Raw genomic sequence first — 23,211 nt, forward strand, 5'->3', positions numbered from 1 at the left:
GAGCGAAAGTAACAGGGTAGTTATTATGGGAGACTTTAACTTTCCAAATATTGACTAGAAAATATATAGTTCGAGTACAATAGATGGGTCGTTTTTTTGTACAGTGTGTGCAGGAGGGTTTCCTGAAACAATATGTTGACAGGCCAACAAGAGGCGAGGCCACGTTGGATTTGGTTTTGGGTAATGAACCAGGCCAGGTGTTGGATTTGGAGGTAGGAGAGCACTTTGGGGACAGTGACCACAATTCGGTGACGTTTACGTTAATGATGGAAAGGGATAAGTATACACCGCAGGGCAAGAGTTATAGCTGGGGGAAGGGCAATTATGATGCCATTAGACGTGACTTGGGGGGGATAAGGTGGAGAAGTAGGCTGCAAGTGTTGGGCACACTGGATAAGTGGGGCTTGTTCAAGGATCAGCTACTGCGTGTTCTTGATAAGTATGTACCGGTCAGACAGGGAGGAAGGCGTCGAGCGAGGGAACCGTGGTTTACCAAGGAAGTGGAATCTCTTGTTAAGAGGAAGAAGGAGGCCTATGTGAAGATGAAGTGTGAAGTTTCGGTTGGGGCGATGGATAGTTACAAGGTAGCGAGGAAGGATCTAAAGAGAGAGCTAAGACGAGCAAGGAGGGGACATGAGAAGAATTTGGCAGGAAGGATCAAGGAAAACCCAAAAGCTTTCTGTAGGTATGTCAGGAATAAGCGAATGACTAGGGAAAGAGTAGGACCAGTCAAGGACAGGGATGGGAAATTGTGTGTGGAGTCTGAAGAGATAGGCGAGATACTAAATGAATATTTTTCGTCAGTATTCACTCAGGAAAAAGATAATGTTGTGGAGGAGAATGCTGAGCCCCAGGCTAATAGAATAGATGGCATTGAGGTACGTAGGGAAGAGGTGTTGGCAATTCTGGACAGGCTGAAAATAGATAAGTCCCCGGGACCTGATGGGATTTATCCTAGGATTCTCTGGGAGGCCAGGGAAGAGATTGCTGGACCTTTGGCTTTGATTTTTATGTCATCATTGGCTACAGGAATAGTGCCAGAGGACTGGAGGACAGCAAATGTGGTCCCTTTGTTCAAAAAGGGGAGCAGAGACAACCCCGGCAACTATAGACCGGTGAGCCTCACGTCTGTAGTGGGTAAAGTCTTGGAGGGGATTATAAGAGACAAGATTTATAATCATCTAGATAGGAATAATATGATCAGGGATAGTCAGCATGGCTTTGTGAAGGGTAGGTCATGCCTCACAAACCTTATTGAGTTCTTTGAGAAGGTGACTGAACAGGTAGACGAGGGTAGAGCAGTTGATGTGGTGTATATGGATTTCAGCAAAGCGTTTGATAAGGTTCCCCACGGTAGGCTATTGCAAAAAATACGGAGGCTGGGGATTGAGGGTGATTTAGAGATGTGGATCAGAAATTGGCTAGCTGAAAGAAGACAGAGGGTGGTGGTTGATGGGAAATGTTCAGAATGGAGTACAGTCACAAGTGGAGTACCACAAGGATCTGTTCTGGGGCCGTTGCTGTTTGTCATTTTTATCAATGACCTAGAGGAAGGCGCAGAAGGGTGGGTGAGTAAATTTGCAGACGACACTAAAGTCGGTGGCGTTGTCGATAGTGTGGAAGGATGTAGCAGGTTACAGAGGGATATAGATAAGCTGCAGAGCTGGGCTGAGAGGTGGCAAATGGAGTTTAATGTAGAGAAGTGTGAGGTGATTCACTTTGGAAGGAATAACAGGAATGCGGAATATTTGGCTAATGGTAAAGTTCTTGAAAGTGTGGATGAGCAGAGGGATCTAGGTGTCCATGTACATAGATCCCTGAAAGTTGCCACCCAGGTTGATAGGGTTGTGAAGAAGGCCTATGGAGTGTTGGCCTTTATTGGTAGAGGGATTGAGTTCCGGAGTCGGGAGGTCATGTTGCAGCTGTACAGAACTCTGGTACGGCCGCATTTGGAGTATTGCGTACAGTTCTGGTCACCACATTATAGGAAGGACGTGGAGGCTTTGGAGCGGGTGCAGAGGAGATTTACCAGGATGTTGCCTGGTATGGAGGGAAAATCTTATGAGGAAAGGCTGATGGACTTGAGGTTGTTTTCGTCGGAGAGAAGAAGGTTAAGAGGAGACTTAATAGAGGCATACAAAATGATCAGGGGGTTGGATAGGGTGGACAGTGAGAGCCTTCTCCCGCGGATGGATATGGCTGGCACGAGGGGACATAACTTTAAACTGAGGGGTAATAGATATAGGACAGAGGTCAGAGGTAGGTTCTTTACGCAAAGAGTAGTGAGGCCGTGGAATGCCCTACCTGCTACAGTAGTGAACTCGCCAACATTGAGGGCATTTAAAAGTTTATTGGATAAACATATGGATGATAATGGCATAGTGTAGGTTAGATGGCTTTTGTTTCGGTGCAACATCGTGGGCCGAAGGGCCTGTACTGCGCTGTATTGTTCTATGTTCTATGTAGATCCCTTCTCCCCCCCCAGATCACTTCTCCCCCCAGATCCCTTCTCCCCCCAGATCCCTTCTCCCCCCAGATCCCTTCTCCCCCCAGATCCCTTCTCCCCCCAGATCCCTTCTCCCCCCAGATCCCTTCTCCCCCCAGATCCCTTCTCCCCCCCAGATCCCTTCTCCCCCACAGATCCCTTCTCCCCCCTAGATCCCTTCTCTCCCCCCCCGGAGATCCCTTCTTTCCCCTAGATCCCTTCCCCCCCCCTCGATCCCTTCCCCCCCTCGATCCATTCTCCCCCAACTAGATCCCTTCTCCCCCTTAGATCCCTTCTCCCCCCCTAGATCCCTTCTCCCCCTAGATCCCTTCTCCCCCCCCTAGATCCCTTCTCCCCCTAGATCCCTTCTCCCCCTAGATCCCTTCTCCCCCCCCAGATCCCTTCTCCCCCCTAGATCCCTTCGCCTCCACCCCCTAGATCCCTTCTCCCCCCCCCCCCCCCCCTAGATCCGTTCCCCCTAGATGAAACATGAAGATCGCTTCTTGTCACAAGTAGGCGTCACATGAGGTTACTGTGGAGGGCCCCTAGTCGCCACATTCTGGCGCTTGTTCGGGGAGGCTTGTACGGGCATTGGACTGTGCTGCTGGCCTGCCTTGGTCTGCTTTCAAAGCCAGTGATTTAGCCCTGTGCTAACCCTTCTCCCCCTTGATCCCTTCCCCCCTAGATCCCTTCACCCCCCTAGATCCCTTCTCCCCCTTGATCCCTTCTTCTCCCCCCCCTAGATCCCTTCTCCCCCTAGATCCCATCTCCCCACCCCTAGATCCCATCTCCCCACCCCTAGATCCCATCTCCCCACCCCTAGATCCCATCTCCCCCCACCTAGATACCATCTCCCCCCCCCCCTAGATCCCATCTCCCCCCCCCCCAGATCCCATCTCCCCCCACCCCCCCCCCCACCCCCCCCCCCAGATCCCATTAAAACATTTTTTTTTTAAAAATGGAAGCGCCTGTCTCCGTCTCGTTACACGCCGCCTGATCTAGCGCCGCGTGCAAATGGTGTCCGGCCTGCGGAAAAACGAGTCTGACGCCCTCCTTCGCCAGGGTCTTCGGTGGATTCCTTGGACTTTGGGGGGGAGGGATGTTATAACCTGCCTGCTTACCATTGGCTGGGGACTAATGACAATCCCACAATCCTGTGGGAGTATGAGCTTCCCCAATGAGGGGGGCGGAGAAACCTCAAGTAAACTCCAAGTATAAATAAAGCTGGCCAATTTGGAACCAGCAGGAAGGAGTGTGCAGCAAGGGACGTTGCTGCTGCTGTTATATATATATATATGTTATTGCAAATAAATGTTATTACTTTGTATCCTTAAAACTTGTGCTGGATTCTTCGTGGCCCTCACAAAATATTTAAACACTCATAGAGGGGGCAGAAGAATGGACAGGCCCACACAGCCATGGGCCATTGCACGATCTCCTGCCATCTCTGGGCAAAGTCAGTTAAAGGGCCTAATATGGCCAATCTCCACAGCTGTTGACAATTCAGGGTATCAGAGTAAATTAACTGTTTAACTCCCTATTCCGTAGTTCCAAAATAATTCAAGATGATAGCCCTTATTGGTAACAGTGCTTATATTTTATTCATCATAATTAACATTTTACACATGCTATTTTAGCAGTGATATCGAAGATACAACAGAATTACCATCATGTCCTTGGTCGAAATGTCGTATCCATGTAAACCTACTCCCTGGTTGTGCTCCAGGCACCATCTTCTCAGTCAATGTGACACATAATATCTCTACAATTCAGTACACCAAAAAGCTTCTCTTATACACTCTTTACATAGAAAAAATTAAGGAGATCAATTCAACCTTTGACAAATGTAAGAAATTGTCATATTTTCTATTTTTTTTGCAGTAATGTTATTAAAACCTGGGTTAAGATGTACACAGACAATATGACTGCTAGAACTGCGATTAAGTGGAAATATCAATTAGTAGGGGACATAGGTTTAAGGTGCGTTGGGCAAAGTTTAGAGGAAATGTTTAGAGGGCGGCACGGCAACACAGTGGTTAGCACTGTTGCTTCACAGCGCCAGGGACTCTGGTTCTGCTTGTGTCACTGTCTATGCAGAGTCTGCGCATTTTCCCAGTGTCTGTGTGGGTTTCCTCCGGGTGCTCCGGTTTCCTCCCACAAAGTCCCAAAAGTCATGCTTGTTAGGTGAATTGGACATGCTGAATTCTTCCTCAGTATACCCGAACAGGCGACATGGGGATTTTCACAGTAACTTCTTTGCAATGTCAACGTAATGCTACTTGTGACACTAATAAAGGTTATTATTATTATTATGTCGAGACAGGATTTTTACACCGAGGGTGGTGAGTATCTGAACTCGCTGCCGGAGGAGGTGGTGGAAGCAGGTTCGATAGCGGCATTTAAGAGGCACCTTGACAAATACATGAATAGGATGGGAATAGAGGGATATAGACCCCAGAAGTGCAGAAGGTTTTAGTTTAGACAGGCATCGTGATTGGCACAGGCTTGGAGGACCTGCGCTGTACTGTTCTTCATTCTTTAAGGTGTGTAAAAGTGGGGGAATAATTGATTTGCAGGTGAAGTGTTCAGCTGATAGATCTTGAGAACCGTTTACTTGTTTACCGACAGCTAGCTAATGGAATATCATTTATGTTTGAAGGACCTCTGGGATGCAGATAAATTATGAGCAGTATTGTGTTTGGTCCTGCCAAGCAAGTCAAGGGACATCTTGCAAGAAGAAGCAAAATAATGCCTTCTGCTTTGGGTATAGATAATGTAGTTAATGGGGGGGGAAACCAGATCTGTCTGAAAAGTTAGTTGCCCTGGAACTCTCATCTGAACAGAGGTGTTTCAGTTTGGTCCTGAAAGGTTCTCTCTCCAAAGGTTTTGCACAAAGAAAAGCAAGTAGAAACCTAGTTGTTAACTTTATCCACGAGTGGTGTAAATTTACAGGCAAGCGACCACATGGAAGCAATGACTGTAAAAAAACCTCAATATTTATTTTACCTACTATAATACAACTCCTACTGCCCAAATGGTCTCCCGCGCCAGGCCCATACTTGGGCCAAAGTATTTCTGTCCCATGGGGCCCTTGGCTTAAGGGTGTAGCACACCCCCTCATCTGGGGAGATCATATTCAGGTGAGGCCACAGGGACTCTGATGTTGCAGATCCCTTAAGCCTCCGGTTGGGTTATAATCCCCCCCAAGTCCGACACATCATCCATCTCGAGGGCAGAAGGGGAAAGATCCCTTACCCGCTTTGCTCTACTGCCTCTCTACTGTCCACACCTCTGGGCCTGGAGGGGTGTGACGAACTGGGGAGCAACGTTTGCAGGCCGAACGTCTGGATGGTTCCACCATGCTCAGCATGGCAGCTGTCACCGGATCCATTTGAACTGCCATTGGCAAAGTCTCCATGTCCGATTCAGCATCAGAAGAGTTGACCTCCCGCATTTACAAGGTGAGAGGCTCATCCGCCTCACAGTGGACCAAAGGTGGCTGCTCTGAAGGAAGGGACACCACCAGTTGTGGGGGCTTTGATTTCCCTCGAGAACATGCACGACTCGGCAGTGGAGGTGGTCTCTGTCCTCATATGGAATACAAGACTGGCCCCGATTGCTTTATCACTATCCCCAGGATCCGCAACATTCCGTTGGTGTAATTCCAGATGTAGACCACGTCGCCCATGGAAATTCCCTGAAGGGTCTGGGTTGTCATGCTTCGGAGTGTTCCTGCCAATGTCTGGTGGAACGAAGCGCAACCAAAGACGCACCAACAATCCCAAGAGCGCCACTCCAGTGGTGGTGCGTGGCTTGGGTTGGTAATAGAAGAGGAAATGGGCTAGACGGGTCTCCGGGGAACCGGGGGTCTGTTTTCGCATTCCCAGCTTAAACGTCTGTACGCCCCGTTTGGCCAATCCGTTAGATGACGGGTGGTAAGGTGCGGTCGGTACATGGCGGACCCCGTTTAGCTTCAGGAAATAGGCCAATTCCGCACTTGTGAAAGCTGTGCCTTTCTCCAATACTAACTCTCGAAAAACCCGTGGATACTGAAAAGTTTGTCGGAGTTTCTCAGGAGCGGCTCGTGACATCATCGTGGATATGCGGTGAACATCTACCACTTCGAATGGGCATCCGCGATAAGTAAATCCACGGCTCGTTGAAAAGGTTCCGCGAAATCCACATGGAGTCGGGGCCACGGTCAGCCCAGCCACTCCTATGGGTGGAGTGGAGCACCAGAGGGGGAGCTTCTTGTTCTCCTACCATCGTATACAATGTTTCACCAACATTTCGATGTCCGTTTCTATTCCGTGTCATGTGAGAGTACCTTTAAGAAATGTACCTTTAAGAAATGGGTGTTTACCAGTGATATCAGAGTGTGGGTGGAGCTGGGCTATCTGTCAGCTTTTTACTTTCGTTTTAGGCTGTTTGCTGCATGGTGTGTTTTAGTTTCGTTTTTCAGTGTTGGAGCTGAAGCCAGACAAAGCAGGTGTACTGCTGTTCTCTCTGCCATGAAAAGACTATCTCTTGATCATTTGGTGAATTCAGAATTATAAATGTTCTCAGTAGTGAATGTAAACCTAATGTGCTCCTGTTTAAAAAGTGTTTCTTTTGTCTTCTGGATGTTGTTTGCGAAGTTATTAAGGATTACTGAGTGTTGTATTCTTTGGGGGTTGTATTTGAATTGATGGTTGCTAAGGTGGTCACTGTATGTTTTAAAAAGGTTAACTTGAGTTCATAGAATAAACATTGTTTTGCTTTAAAAAAAATACTTTTCCATTTCTGCTGTAGGGTGGGCCGTGTGCTCCCCATACCACAATCCATTAAAAGTTGTGGGTCAGGTGAACTCCATGATACGCTTTGGGGTTCTCTAAACCCTGGCCCATGACACCTGGACCACCATGCATAACTCCGAGCCAACATTTTCATCTTCGTGATCCTGTGTGCCAGCTGTGGAGGTCTTGTAGCATTGCCCCCTGGCCTTGCTCGGGCACGATCACCCGGGAGTCCCACAGCAGGATGCCATCTACCACACTGAGTTCAACCACCTTCGTGGTGAATGCACGCAGATCCTCCGGAAAAGCGCAATGTTGGGCCCCGTGCAGTACTATGTGACGGACCCTGGCCAACAACTTGTCTCTGTCCATGCCTTCACCTGGGCAGCCGTAACTGTCAAGGAGTCAATGAAGTGCACCTTGTCTGAAGTAACAGGCATTGGCGTGTTGGTGGACAACGGGAGAGAGTTAAGAGTGTCTGCATGCAGAATCTTCGTCCTTGGACGATGTTCCAACACATTTGTACGCCACCAGGAGCAGCACCCTGTGCTGAATGCGGGCTGAAGCCAAGGGGGGGATTGCTCTATCCACCTTAAACAACCCGAAAAGGGGCTTGTGGTCCGTATAGGCTATACGTTTATGTCCATACATGTCCTGGTGGAATCGCTTCACCCCAAGAACCAACGCAAACCTTCTTTTTCGATTTACACGTAGTTCCACTCCGCCGCCACCAGGGTGCGTGAAGCAAACACAGTGGGCCGTTCCGTCATACATTTGGTGTGCCAAAACACCCCGATGCCATAAGTCGAAGTGTCGCAAGTTAACAACAAAGGCTTGGATGGGTCAAATTAAGTCAACAGATGCAAGACAAGAGCCACTGCTCCACCTCGCTGAATGTGAGCGGGTCCTAAATCCAACGCTAGCCCAATCTTTTGCAACAAATGCAGTGGGGCCGCACGATTGCCAAATTTGTAATGAACTTGCCACAATAGTTGATTAGGCCCAGGAAAGAGCGGAGCTCCGTAGGATCCTTTGGCACGGGAACCTGCCGGATTGCTCGCACATTATCGACCACTGGGTACAAGCCATTCCGATCTACCCTGTAACCCAAGTAGACCACTTCTTTCGTGTGAAATACACACCTTTTTCCACTGTAAGCAGACCCTGACTGCCTCGAATAAACATAGCACGTCCTCCAGGTTCTTCATAGGGGCTGTTTCTTCATTAGGGGCTGTTGAGCACAGGGCTAAATCGCTGGCTTTGAAAGCAGACCAAGGCAGGCCAGCAGCATGGTTCGATTCCGGTACATAGAACATAGAAAATACAGCACAGAACAGGCCCTTTGGCCCACGATGTTGTGCCGAACCTTTGTCCTAGATTAATCATAGATTATCATTGAATTTACAGTGCAGAAGGAGGCCATTCGGCCCTTTGAGTCTGCACCGGCTCTTGGAAAGAGCACCCTACCCAAACTCAACACCTCCACCCAACACCAAGGGCAATTTGGACATTAAGGGCAATTTATCATTGGCCAATTCACCTAACCCGCACATCTCCGGTAACAGCCTGCCCGAACAGGCGCCGGAATGTGACGACAAGGGGCTTTTCACAGTAACTTCATTTGAAGCCTACTTCTGACAATAAGCGATTTTCATTTTCATTTCATTTCATATGGTCCCGGTTAGACGAACCGGTGATCAATGCGTTATTGAGGTAAACCTCGACTTGCGACAATTCCCGGAGAATGTTCTCCATCACCCGCTGAAAAATGGCACATTCAGAGGAGACTCTGAAAGGGAACCTGGTGTACTCGTGAAGACCCTGGTGTGTATTGATGGCCTCGTACTTCTGCGAGGCAGGGTCCAAAACTAACTGCGAATATGCAAGGCTCATGTCGAGCTTGGTGAAAGTACGCACTCCACTGAACCGAGCATACAGGTCTTCAATCCCGGGAACTTGATAGTGGTCCAAACGTGACACCCGATCTATCCTCATCCGAAAATCCCCGCAGAGTCGGACGGAGCCATCAAGCTTCATGACTAACACAATCGGCGCAGCCCAATCTGTGAACTGCTCCAGGTGGATGATCCCTAATTGTTCCAGGCGGTCCAATTATGCATCCACCTTCGGCTTTAATGCGTGCGCGACGGGGCGGGCTTGAAAATATTTGGCTGGGCTTCGGGGTTCGCAAAAATCTTGACGGAGGCCCCTCGGATGGTACCTAATCCGTCTTGAAAAATGCCCGGGAAATGCGCCAGCGCCATGTCCGACCCATCGAGGTACATGTGGCATACCTGTTGCCAATCCAGCCATGGCCCTTCAGCCAACCCCGCCCCAGCAAGCTGGGACGCAAACCTTTCATTAACACCAATGGCAGGTTTGCTGACTGTGCCCTGTACTCCAAGGGGACCTCTGAGGTGCCCGCGATCTCCAAAGGCTCCCCCAGTATGTGTCACCAGCCTTGCACCGGTATCCCGCATTACCATGCTGCAGATGCCCGAGCGGACTTGGTCGTACGTGCGGTGGCTGATTACTGAGACTGCGGCCCCAGTATTGAGCTCTATCTGGTTGGGAAAACAGTTCATTCGGACCGTCATCTGAATGAGCAACACTCAGATACAATCCTGGTCCTCCACAAAATGGGCCCATCCTCGGGGACATTCATTGGGGGTGCAGCATCAGATGGGTAGACTTTCCCACTGGTGCCTGCCCTGCCGGATTCTCCGGGAACTGGTGCGTCCAACCCGCAGGTCAGGTGTAACCCGGCGTGGGGGAGTGCCAGCTTCTCTCACCGGGAAAACGCTGACCCTGGTCCTGGCCTCGAGGGTTGCATCCCCAATGGCAGGAGTCCTGAACTACAGCACAGAGAGGGGGTGCTCCGCATCCAGCTGGGCGCCCTAGGCTGCAAAGCTCCTGGACACCACACTCTGTGCCTTCTTGGGACAAAGCCATGCTGGTCACCTTCTGTAAACCAAGATGCGTTTGAATGAATGAAAATCGCTTATTGTCACAAGTAGGCTTCAAATGAAGTTACTGTGAAAAGCCCCTAGTCGCCACATTCCGGTGCCTGTTCGGGGAGGCTGTTACAGGAATTGAACCTTGCTTCTGGCCTGCCTTGGTCTGCTTTCAAAGCCAGCGATTTCGCCCTGTGCTAAACAGCCCCTTCACCCAGCAAGCGGTCTTGTGTCGCCACGTTGTGGATGCCGCAGACCAAACAGTCTCTGAGCGATTTGGACAAGGCTGGGCGAACTCGCAAAACTCTGCATGTTTTCATAAACGGGCCAAGAAGTCAGTCACGGACTCTCCCTGGTTTTGGTTGGCCATGTGAGATTTTGGATTGAAATGGTTGCTTACCAAGGAAACCAACTCCGTAAACTGTCGGGCGAATCTGGAAAACTTAAACTCTTGATGGTACAGTAGGTATCTGCCCCGCAGACCGTGAGGAGGGTCACAGTTTGTCTTTTATCACCGATAATGTTGTTGAGTCGAAAGAAACAGCGCATTCACTCAATAAATTGGGTCCAGAGACTCATCTCGGCATCGAACGCCTCTGACTTTCCAATTAATGATGTAGAAATGCTGGCGTTGGACTGGGGTGAGCACAGTAAGAAGTCCTACGACACCAGGTTAAAGTCCAACAGGTTTGTTTCAAATCACTAGCTTTCGGAGCACTGCTCCTTCCTCGGGTGAATGAAGAGGTATGTTCCAGAAACATATATATAGACAAATTCAAAGAATCGTCTTGCAACTTTGACTCTGTCTATATATATATATAATATATATATATATGTATGTTTCTGGAACCTACCTCTTCATTCACCTGAGGAAGGAGCAGTGCTCCGAAAGCTAGTGATTCGAAACAAACCTGTTGGACTTTAACCTGGGGTTGTAAGGTTTCCAATTATTGGCATTCCTGCAGCCTGGATGGAGGCCTCCTGAGGCTTTGTCAAGGTGAACTGGGCCTGGAGGAAATGATATCTCTGGCAGCTCCACTTTAACCTTGTCGCCAGTGTAAAGTTCCAGGCGAGTGATCACACTGAACCGATGACTGTAAGAAAACTCGATATTTATTTTACCTACTATAATACAACTTCTACTCCCGAAAGGTCTCCCGTGCCCGGCCTACACTTGGGCCGGGATACTTATGTCCCATGGGGCCCTTGGCTTAAGGGTGTAGCTCCGCCCCCCCATCTAGGGAGATCAGATTCAAGTGAGGCCACAAGGACTGGTTGAATTCCAATGTCCAGTTTCTGCAGGGGGTGAAAGGCTGACATGTTATCATGTTGCATACTCCCATGCTCAACCAGGTCCAACGGGGTACATGGTGGCCCCGGTTGGCACTCTGGGCTCTGCCCCCTCATGTCCCCCCCAACCCCGCACCCCTGACCCCGTTGGTGCCTGGCACCATGGGGGCCTTTGGCCCTGGCGCTTGCCGCTGACGCCAGGGGTATCATCGGCTGGCACTGCTCTTGCCAACGGTACGCTGCAAGGCCCCCCACCCGGCGTTCCCTGTAGGGGCCACAGTCGGCGTTGCCCTGGGTGGGCCACCTGATGCCCTGCCGCAGGTGGTGGCTGGGGGTATGGCGGAGGGTGAGATGCAGGGGTGGGGTGGGGGCACCCATAAGGCAGATGTCACTCTGCAGAACCAGGGGCCAAGGTGGGTAGTCAGCGGCTGCCTTGCAGACCATGGTTATGGCGCTCCATGCCTGGACACCGCACCAGTCCCATGTTAGGGTCACCCCGGCCACTTGGCCTGTTCCCGCATCACACCCCCTCCCCTCTGGCCTTGGCAGGACCTGCCCCACCCCAGCCAGCTCGGCCAGTGTCCGGCCTGGCAGTCCACAGTCGTGCCTCTCTGTGTCCTACCTCCTCTCTCTCCCTTATCAGCCATGACGCTGATTTCACGATTTTTAAAAGCACAAGTGAACCACACCGCTTGGAACTCAGCCCATCGGAGGCGGGGATTCGCGGATGCCCTGGAGAATACCGGGTCCGGCCCGCTAATGATATTCAACCAGTGTTTACTGTACGTGCGTTCCGGACCACATTGATGCCGCTGTCGTGGTGACAGAGAATTGCAATTTGGCGTCAAGTCAACGCCACTGCGATTTTGGCATCGGAACCTATTTTCCACCCAATCGTGTTTCCCAATTTCGGCATCAGCCAAGGAAGAATCCTACCCCAGAAGTGGGGATGTTTGGTGACCAAGCGCGATTCTCTGGAAAGATGTTTAATTGTGGTAGCGAGCGGGAATTGCCATGAGCTTCCCTGCGCTCGGCCCAGCGAGGTCAGCAACGCAATTCACCTTTAATTGGTCCACTTAACGAGGCCTCACAGGTTTCTCGCCACAAATTAAGGTTTGCCAGCTGATTCGCCGGGACAGCGCGCGCCCCCTGCTAACAATGTTGAGCAGCACCTGCTCAACCAGCCCCAGCCAGCTTGCAACAATGTCGCTCAGGAAACCAGGCCCAAGAGGAGGCTGGCGGATGTCACAGAGGTGAAGAACCACCGGGCTCCACCCGGGTGGCCTGTCAAACATGAGTTGTTATTGCCTTACTGACCCATCCCTCCCACTGACCATCTCTAAGTGAGCATGAGGATCCCCAATACTTCCACCCATGGGCAATGTCACCTCCCACACACATGGGCATTATTCCACCCCCCCCCCCCACCGAGTGAGGACTCCCCACTACGGGGTCGCTGACCCTTCCCTTTCAAGACCCCCATCCTTCACCCCCCCCCCAAAATGTTTAGGAGGCCGTTTCATACCCACCCTTCAGCCCCCCACCCTTCATACCCCTCCTCATCCCTCCTTTCATGGGCATGGTATCCCTCAAGCCCAGGCCCTTGGCAGTGCCACCCTGACACCTGGGCACCCTAGTGCTGGCATTACCCCTGACAGCTTGGCAGTGCCACCTGAACACCTTGGCAGTGTCAGGCTGACCTCCAAGAATTGGCTATGATTCCCGTTGTTACGACACAAAATGTTGAGACAACAGCACACGTGAAATGGTTAATGTAGCCAACAGAGTGAGAGAACGGGTGCGATCAAACGGTCTCATGTGGTGACGCGACGGAACCATTAACTCTCGCAAGAGGCCTCTCCCAAGATTTATGACGCTTGGAACATCTTGAGGTGCCAAGGTGCCAGCAAGTGTCCGGCTGCCAGAGGGAAAACCAAAGTGCCACCCTGTCCTGTCCCTGACCACCCAGGGGTGTCAAATGGCTTGGCAGACCCCCCAGGGGCCATTAGCCTGGTCCACATTTGTGTGGACCAGTGCTAAAAGGTGCCACGGCGAGGCCACCCACGTTCGTTCTCGGGCCTCGGGAGAATCAGGAGCTGGCATATTTAAATGAGCCTAATGGCTCATTTAAATATTCATATCTGTTTCTTGCCCAGTGATGGCGAGATCCAGATCACAACATCTTGCGAGATCCCATTAGTTCCAAGTGTCTCAAATCTCGCTAGATTTAACGGCCTTGTCGCGTCACCATGTCAGGCGCTACGAGTCCATTCGATTGCACCTGCTGTCTCACTCTGCTGACTACATTATGTTAAGTAATGGGTTAAGAGACATTGCAAATAGTTGTCTCATTTATGTTAAGTATCCATTAATTGACACATATGTAAAGGGGCTTCAGGTGGCCTCTGTCAGGTGATGTATAGTTAGAGTTTTGTGCTAAGGCTGTTGGAATGAAATAAATGTGTGTATGTGAAAAACGAACAGAACTTCATATCACAGCAACTAAAACGTCTAACACATTAACCATTTCATCTGTGCTGTTGTCTCAACATTTCATGTCATATGGACCAGAAGTGTAGCCAATTCTTGGAGGTCAGCTTCACCTTCCATTTAATGATTCAAGTTATCTGAATCCAGTCCTTTACACCATGAAAAGTCTGTCTCTGTACACTGTTCTGAAGCTTCCTTAGCTACATTTCCCACTTATATCTATCAATCTATTGTACCTTAATGTGGTCCACTTTTGGCTCTTCCTTCAACTTCCTGGACCTCTCCATCAATACCTCTGCATGAGCTGTCCATAGACACGTGTAACAAATCCATAGATTTCCACAATCATTTGATTGTGTTCTTCCTCCCATTTTATTCCTTCAGTTTCTCTGAGCGCATTTTATTGGGAAAAGAACAAGAGTCACGTTTTGGGCATGTTTAGCGGGGCGTTTCTCAGTGCCTGTAGCGCTGAGACCAACCCCACTATCAAATGGGACTGTGAGGAAAGCCCCACCAAGGCCACACTTTCCTTAATTTCCTGCTCAGCTCAGCTCAACAATACAGGGAGAGATCGGGGCACCAGATTTAAATGCTGTCCCGAACTCTTGACCCCTTATCACTGTGTCCGGACCCCCCCCCCCCCAACGCTCCAATGTGCCTATTAGGGGGTCCTTGAGCCCACTTCACCCCACCTCCTAAGGGCAGGGTACCCCCTGGCCCAAGCCCTGGCAGTGCCAACCTGGCACCCAGGCACCTTGGCACTGCCAGCCTGGCACTCTTTTAAGGCTCCTGCTAGCCTGGCAGTGCCGCATGGGAACCCTGACAGTGCCCAGAGTCGGATCATCCGGGAGCCCCCGATGACCTGGAAGATCACCCCAAGTGCGATAACGCCTGGTCCACATTTGTGTGGCCCAGTGCTAAACAGCGCCACAGCGAGGTCTCCCAGCCTGGGCATTCCATCCCGGCCTTGGGAGAATCCGGCACCTACATACTTAAATGAGTCTAACTGCTGTCTTAAATCTGGATCCCACCCAGCAAGGGCAAGATCCAGATCACGACGTCTTGATAGATCTTGTTAGATCTTGCAAGGTGTCCTGAGCATCACAAATCTGGCAAGAGGCCTCTCACGAGATTTAACGGCCTCGTTGCGTCCCGAGCCGGGCGCGACGAGGCCGTTCGATTGGGCCCTCTGTCTCTGTGGTATCTACTCTGATGGCATCACGTTCTGAACCAGAACTTTGGAATGATCTGAATTCCTCAGCAGATCCTTGACCACATCTACCTGATTTCATGTTGCCTTAGCCTCACCTCTTTTCTGACTTTCACTCAATCAACAGCTCTAGTCACCATGTGTCACCCCCTCGCCATCGCATCTGCTGTAACATTGTCATTTTCACGTTTATACTGCAATTTCTGTTGCAGGATGCATGTCCTGAGTTGTAAGTTACTTCTCAAAAGAATAGCATACACTGGTAGATATTCATACATTTAATAAGCATTTGATCATTATTATTAACAATAATTAAACATATGCTTAACCTATGGAAAAGACACATTGCATGCTTTCACGGGAGAAGCAATATTTTAACAGGACAGTTGCCAGCTATTGTTGTTAGCCTTCCCATGATTTGTCATTATAATTCCCGATCCCATTCCTACTCTCGTCTTTCTCAATGATCTCATAAAATTGCCTGACATGGTCCAAGTGGTGGGTTTTTTGCTCTGAACAGAAACTTTAAACATAAAATATTCATCTGAAATAGACATGGGGCGAGATTTTCCGACTCCCCCGCCGGGTCGGAGAATCGCCGGGGGCTGGCGTGAATCCCGCCCCCGCCGGTTGCCGAATTCTCCGGCACCGGATATTCGGCGGGGGCGGGAATCGCGCCGCGCTGGTTGGCGGGCCCCCCCGGCGATTCTCCGGCCCGGATGGACCGAAGTCCCGCTGCTAGAATGCTGTCTGGATTAAACCACCTCTCTTACCGGCGGGACAAGGCGGCGCGGGCGGGCTCCGGGGTCCTGGGGGGGGCGCGGGGCGATCTGGCCCCGGGGGGGGGGGGGCCCACGGTGGCCTGGCCCGCGATCGGGGCCCACCGATCCGTGGGCGAGCCAGTGCCGTGGGGGCACTCTTTTCCTTCCGCCTTCGCCACGGTCTCCACCATGGCGGAGGTGGAAGAGACCCCCTCCACTGCGCATGCGCGGGGATGCCATGAGCGGCCGCTGACGCTCCCGCGCATGCGCCGCCCGGCAATGCCATTTCCGCACCAGCTGGCGGGGCACCAAAGGCCTTTCCCGCCAGCTGGCGGGGCGGAAATCAGTCCGGCGCGGGGCTAGCCCCTCAAGGTTAGGGCTCGGCCGCTCAAGATGTGGAGGATTCCGCACCTTTGGGGCGGCGCGATGCCGGACTGATTCGCGTCGTTTTTGGCGCCGGTCGGCGGACATCGCGCCGATTGCGGAGAATTTCACCCATGAAATCGGATTATACTGAAGCAAAACTGTTCATGTCTTTGGTAAAAGATCAGTACAAAGAACTGAAGATTGGGTGCAGTTTTCTCAACAAGAAAATGTGTATGCCTTATAGGTTTCAGAAAAAGAAGCAACAAAGCCTGAAAATCAGAAAACTGAAATACGAGAAATCCATGCCAAGTCTCCTATTCATCTAAGAAGCAGAAGTGGAACTCCAACTGGACGGAAAACACCCTTCCAGGATAGATTAACACCTGACCCAGAGTTGGTGAGTACTATCAGAAAGATGTTTATCAATGGAAGTAAAATCAGGCAGTTTCTAAAACAGATTGGAAATTACTCTTAAATGACTACTCATTGTGCTTTATTATGAAGAAGCCAACCTGTTGTGTTGTAAATGAGGCCAGTGGTGTTTGGGAATTGGTAATGATATGGGAATTGTTTAGATAATTCTGGAAGTGAGCTCTAAGGAAGGTGTGTAGTGTAGGGGGAAAAAAATGAGGATTTGTGTGGATGGAATAGGTGTACTACTCAATATCTGAGACAATCGGGAATTAAATGAGTGGTATTTGGGGCAATTAATAATCATGGTGAAGATGTCAGCTTTGTAAAGTTTTGAAGTCTGAATGATGAGGGAAGACCCAAGCAGCTTCCTTTGTTCTCAACCTTGGAAATTATGCATCTGATATATAAATGATCTGCAAGCAGAGTCAGAGTGTAACATAGCAAAACTTGCAGATGATACTAAAATAGGTGGGAAAGCAGGCAGCGAAGAGGAGGTAGAGATTTTACAGATGGACCTAGATAGGCTAGGAAATTGGGTCAAAATTTGGCAGATGGAGTTTAATGTAGATAAGTGTGAGGTTATCCATTTTGGCCGAAAAAATAGAAAGGGAATTTATTATCTAAATGGAAAGCAGATTCAAGATGCGTCTGGACAGAGGGATCTTGTTGTCTTTGTTCATGAATCCCAGAAAGACAGTATGCAGGTACAGCATGTAATTAAAAAGGCAAATGTAATGTTAGCGTTTATTGCAATAGGACTGGAGTATAAAAGTAGAGAAGTGTTGTTGCAATTGTATAAGGTGTTGGTGAGACCACATCTGCAGTATTATGTTCAGTTTTGGTCTCCTTATTTGAGGAAGGCTGTGGTGGCATTGGAGGCAGTTCAGAGGAAGCTCACACCAGATTGATTCCGGGGATGAAAGGGATGACGTATGAGGAGAGATTAAACAGTTTGGGCTTATACTTGCTGGAGTTTAGAAGGATGAGAGAGGGTCTGATCAAGGTGTATAAAATACTAAAAGGGATTGATAAAATAAACGTAGACCAAATGATCCCCCTTATGGGGCAATCTAGAATTAGAGGTCACAGATATAGGTTGAGAGGCAGTAGATTTAGAACTGAGAAGAAGAGGAACTACTTCTCGCAGAGGGATGAATTTGTGGAACTCGCTGCCCCATATTGCAGTGGAATATGAGTATTTAAATGGTTTCAAGGAGGAGATAGATTTATTTCTGATATTAAAAAAACAGATTAAAGGGACAAGGGTAACAGGTGGGAAGGTGGATTTGAGACCCAGAAGAGATCAGCCATGATCTGATTGAATGGTGGAGCAGGCACTAAGAGCTGCTCCTAATTCCTATGTCAGCCTATCCTATATGTGATAGGTTCAAAAGCGCAAAATTTGCAATCAACCAACCACGGTTTCTTTCCATTTCCTCGGGAAGAAATGTAGCTGTACATTGAAATAAGCTGTACATTGGCTGGGATCAACTTGGGAAGCGCAGATATAAACTTTGTAGCAGTAAACATCTGAGAGTTCTCCTGATATATTTTGCTCTAGCAATCCCAATATTTTAGTTTATTTTGTAAGACTGTGCGGAAAGAATACTTCGCTCCAGGAATGATTGCAAGTAGAAATAGGGATTTAGTATTTTAAAGCAAAACTTTCTTATTAACACCCTATCAAATTCTTTAAAATCACACCCAAAAATAGATTAGAATTGCCCCTAAAACAATACTGCTCAATACAGTAAGTACAATACCCTTAATTACTATCTCTATTCCCAACAAGAAACAAAAAAACCAAACAGCTCTCCCTCCATCCTGCATCCCAATGACACAGAGTAAAACTTGCTTTCCAGAATAGATTTGGCTCCTGTTGGAACTCCTGCAGATTCTGGGTGGGTGTCTTCAAAAAGCTGTTTCAACCCATTTGTTTCAGCTTCTTCCTTGCCCTCAGACAAGTCTGCATGGCTTTAATTACTATTTTTTAAAAAAAAAATTATTCTCCTTTTTCACATTTTCTCCCGCATTTACACCCATCAACAATAAACAATAATCAGCAACAAATGTCAATCCCCATAACAATAACAACGATCCCATCCACCCACCAACCCCCAAACATTAGCCCGCATGTTTACATAAACAAATGACAAAAAGGAATCAGGGATTACCCATAGTCACCCTTAGTCTATACAGCCCCCCCCCCCCCCACCCCAACTAATGTTGAATGTTATCCAGTTCTTGAAAGTGCATAATAAATAATGCCCATGACTTGTAGAACCCCTCCGAGCTTCCCCTCAGTTCGAACTTAACCGTCTCAAGGGTCAAATATTCCAACAGGTCCCCCCGCCACGCCAGGGCACTGGGTGAAGAGGCTGCTCTCCATCCCAGCAGGATCTGCCTTCAGGCGATCAACGAGGCGAAGGCTATGATATCTGCCTCCGCTCCCGTTTCCATCCCTGGCTGGTCCGACACCCCGAATATGGCCTCCCGGGGACCCGGGTCCAGTTTCACACGCACCACCTTGGAAATTACCCTAAACACCTCCTTCCAGTACTCCCCTAGCTTTGGACAGGACCAAAACATATGAACGTTCACACACATCCTCTACTCCTTCAAAAAATCGGCTCATCCTCGCCCTCGTGAGGTGCGCTCTATATACCACCTTCAGCTGTACCAGCCCCAACCTCGCACATGAGGTGGAGGCATTCACTCTCCGGAGCACCTCACACCAGACCCCCTCCTCTATAACCTCTCCCAGCTCTTCCTCCCACTTTGCTTTGATCCCTTCCAGTGGTGCCTTATCCTCTTCCAAAATAGCTCCGTACACCGTTGACACTGCCCCCTTCTCCAGTCCCCTTGTCGTCAACACCTCCTCCAGCAATGTGGAGGCCGGTTCCTCTGGGAAGCTCTGTATCTCCTTCCTGGCAAAATCCCGAACCTGCATGTACCTAAACACTTCTCCCTGCTCTAGCCCATTCTTCGCTTCCAGCTCCCTCGATCCTGCAAACCGACCCCGAAGAAACAAATCTTTTAGCGTCTTAATCCCCCTCTCTTCCCATTTCCGAAAACTTCCATCCCACCTCCCTGGGTCAAATCAGTGGTTCCCCCGAATCGGCATTTCCCTTGACCCTACCCACAACCCGAAGTGTTGGCGAAACTGCCTCCAGATTTTCAATGAAGCTATTATTACCGGACTCCCTGAGTATTTCCCCGGAGCTATCGGGAGCGGCGCTGTTGCTAGTGCCTTCAGCCCCGACACCCTGCACAAACTATCCTCCATTCTGACCCACTGAGAATCAACCCCTCTGACCCAGCTCCGCACTGTCTCCACATTCGCCGCCCAGTAGTAGTACAATTGGTTCGGGAGACCCAAACCCCCTGCCTGCCTTCCCTTCTGTAGCAGCACCCTTCTCACTCTGGCCACCTTCCCTCCCCATATGAATGAGGTAATCCTTCCCTCAATCTCCCTGAAAAAAGACTTTGGCAGGAAAATCGGTAGGCATTGAAAAATAAACAGGAATCGCGGCAACACATTAATTTTAACCGTCTGTACCCGACCCGCCAGTGACTGAGGAAGGCCACCTCACCTCACCAGCTGCTCCACTATTGCTCCTTCTAATGTAGCCCCTGTCCCCCTCCCCTAGCCTCGGTACTCCAACCCACCTAGAAATTCCTGCATCTCACGGTCTCCACCGGGTGGCTCTGACTTGTACAACCTCTCATAAAACTCCTCAAAAACCTTGTTAATCAGCACTGGAGCCACCACCAACTTCCCTGCCCTATCACTCACCTGAAGAATTTCCCTTGCCGCTGCCTCCCTCCGGATCTGACCTGCTAACATACGCCTTATCTCCATGTTCATAAACTGCACCCCTTGCTTGTCTCAGTTGGCGCACCGCCTTCCTGGTGGACAGTCGGTCGAAGCTCGCCTGTAGTTCCTTCCTCTTTTCCAGCTTCACCCGGTCCCCATCTTCTGCATACCTCCTATCTACCTCCAACATCTCATCTATTACCCTCTGCCGCTCCAACCTCTCCTCTTTGTCCACCCTGGCCTTAAACAAAATTACCTCACCCCCCACCACCGCCTTTAGAGCCTCCCAGACGACTGCCTTCGACACCTCACCCATACAATTGAAACCTACATATTCCTTAATTACCTTTTCAATTTTCTCACAGAACACTTGGTTCCCCAAAAGCCCCACATCCAGTTTCCACCCCGGTCTCTGCGCTACTCCCTTCTCCTGCACCATATCCACCCAATGTGGAGCGTGATCTGACACTGCAATTGCAGAGTATTCCGACCCCTTGACTCCAGCCAGCAAAGCCTTCCCCATCACAAAAAAGTCGATCCGCGAGTACACCTTATGGACCGCTGAGAAAAACGAATACTCACGTTCCCTTGGGTACAGGAACCCCCAAGGGTCCACCCCTCCCATTTCCACCATTAGCCCAGCCAGCGCCTTCGCCCCCCCCCCCCCCCCCTTGATCGGACCAGCGAGCGCGGCCGTGATCTGTCCAACCTTGGCTCCTGCACCAAGTTCCAGTTCCCCCCCCACAATCAGCTCATGCGTGTCCAAGTCGGGAATGGCCCCAAACACCTTCCTTGTGAATCCCACATCGTCCCAATTGGGACCGTATACACTTAACAGCGCCACTAATCTCCCCTCCAACATCCCTGTCACAATCACATATCTACCCCCTGATCTGCCACCACCTTCTCCATCTGGAAGCGTACCCTTTTGCTGACCAGCACCGCTACCCCTCGAGCCCTTCCATCAAATCCGGAGTGAAACACTTGGCTAACCCAGCCCTTTGTAAGTCTCACCTGGTAAATCACCCTCAAGTGAGTCTCCTGCAGCATTGCTACATCGGCTTTCAAACTTTTAAGATGCAGAAGCACCCTTGACCTCTTGACCGGACCTCCGAGCCCTCTCACGTTCCACGTGACTATCCTTACTGGGGGTCTCTCACCCCCCCCCCCCCACCTTTCTTATCCACCATCACCATACCACCGGGCCCTGCCCCATAAGCCTGACCCGCCCCTGTCCATTGTTAACATTGAACCCCTTCACCCCCCTCCCAAGAACCCCCCTACAAAAACATCCCCCAACATCCATCCCTTCCTCCCCCTCTTGCTCGCCTCGTAGGCCTACTGAAGCCTGCTATCCAGGCTCCAACGTCCACAGCCTTCCTCTCACCACACCCCCGTTCACTAACTGACTTTAGTTAACTAGCACAGGTGGGTCCCCCCGCCAAGACTTCTCACCCCCTTCCACCCAATCCCAGAGAAAGAAACACCAAAACAAACCCAATAATCCAACCCGTACAATTCACTAACATAACATTTATCCGTCGCATCACAGAATGCCATTAACTTGAACTCTGCAACAATGCAAAGAGAAGTAAATTGCAATACAAATCAGTAAAAAGAAAGTTGTAACATTTATACATTTTCCAGCTACTCAAACACAGTCCACAGTCTCTCTTCCAGTTCCGCTCTTCACTTCTGTCCCAAGCCTTCTGCCCTCACGAACACGTCAGCCGCCTCCGCTGTCTCAAAATAAAGGTCTTTGGCGTTATATGTTACTCTCAGCTTTGCCGGGTACACCACACCAAATCGCACTCCCTTCTTGTACAAAGCCGCCTTCACTCGCCCAAACGCGGCTCGTCTTTTTGCCAACTCCACCGTCCAGTCCTGGTAGATCCGAACCGCAGTACCATCCCACAGCACCTCACGCTTCTGCTTCGCCCAGTTTAATACCTTCTCCTTCATGCAAAACTTATGGAAGCAGATAATTACTGCCCTTGGCGGCTCATTCACTTTGGGCTTCGGCCTTAATGACCGATGAGCTTGGTCTAGCTCGTACAGGGTGGGGGGCTCACCCTCCCCCATCAGCTCCGCCAACTTCTTAGCGAAGCATTGCGTTGGCCTTGGGCCATATGTCCCTTCGGGCAAGCCCACAATTCTCAAATTGTGCCGCCTTGAGCGGATTTCCAAGTCTTCCAGCTTTGCTCGGAGTCCTCTGTTAACCTCCACCACCCTCCGCAGCTCGTCCCCCATCGAGGTGACCTGGTCGCTGTGTTGTGACACGGCCCCCTCCTCCTCCTTCATCTTCTCGCCCTGCTCTCTCACCTCGACCGATGCCTTTGCCACCTCCACCCTCATCGGGCCGATTGCCTCCTCCACCAATGACCTCAACACGACCGCTGTCTCCTTCCTCCAGGCCTCCATGTGCCTCACAAACTGTTTTTCCAGCTCCACCGCCATCACCTCGGTCATCTTCTCCACGGTAAGTAGTGCGGCCCCGCCTTGCAGTTCGGCTTCCACCACCTTGTCAGCACTTTTGCTCGTCTTCTCCTTCGGCGTCGAACCCGCGTTTCCTCCTTTCTTCGACGCTGCTCTTCGCATCCTTTAGCGGCTTATTGTTTTTTAACTTTCTTTTCTCCTCTCTCCCCCTTC

The 23,211-nt window shown here is 50.1% G+C and overlaps 1 protein-coding gene across 5 annotated transcripts in view; it reads left to right on the top strand.

Annotated features, from left to right (window-relative positions):
* LOC140419553 (uncharacterized) overlaps positions 1 to 23,211 on the top strand; it is a 215,735-nt gene that overhangs the window by 129,595 nt on the left and 62,929 nt on the right. For all 5 annotated transcript variants that reach the window (XM_072503474.1, XM_072503458.1, XM_072503464.1 and 2 more), the window contains one exon: positions 16,576 to 16,728. In XM_072503474.1, coding sequence (XP_072359575.1) covers positions 16,576 to 16,728 — 153 coding nt within the window. The remainder of the gene's footprint in view (positions 1 to 16,575; positions 16,729 to 23,211) is intronic.

The sequence above is a fragment of the Scyliorhinus torazame genome, chromosome 1, assembly GCF_047496885.1.
Source record: "Scyliorhinus torazame isolate Kashiwa2021f chromosome 1, sScyTor2.1, whole genome shotgun sequence".
NCBI lineage: Eukaryota > Metazoa > Chordata > Chondrichthyes > Carcharhiniformes > Scyliorhinidae > Scyliorhinus > Scyliorhinus torazame.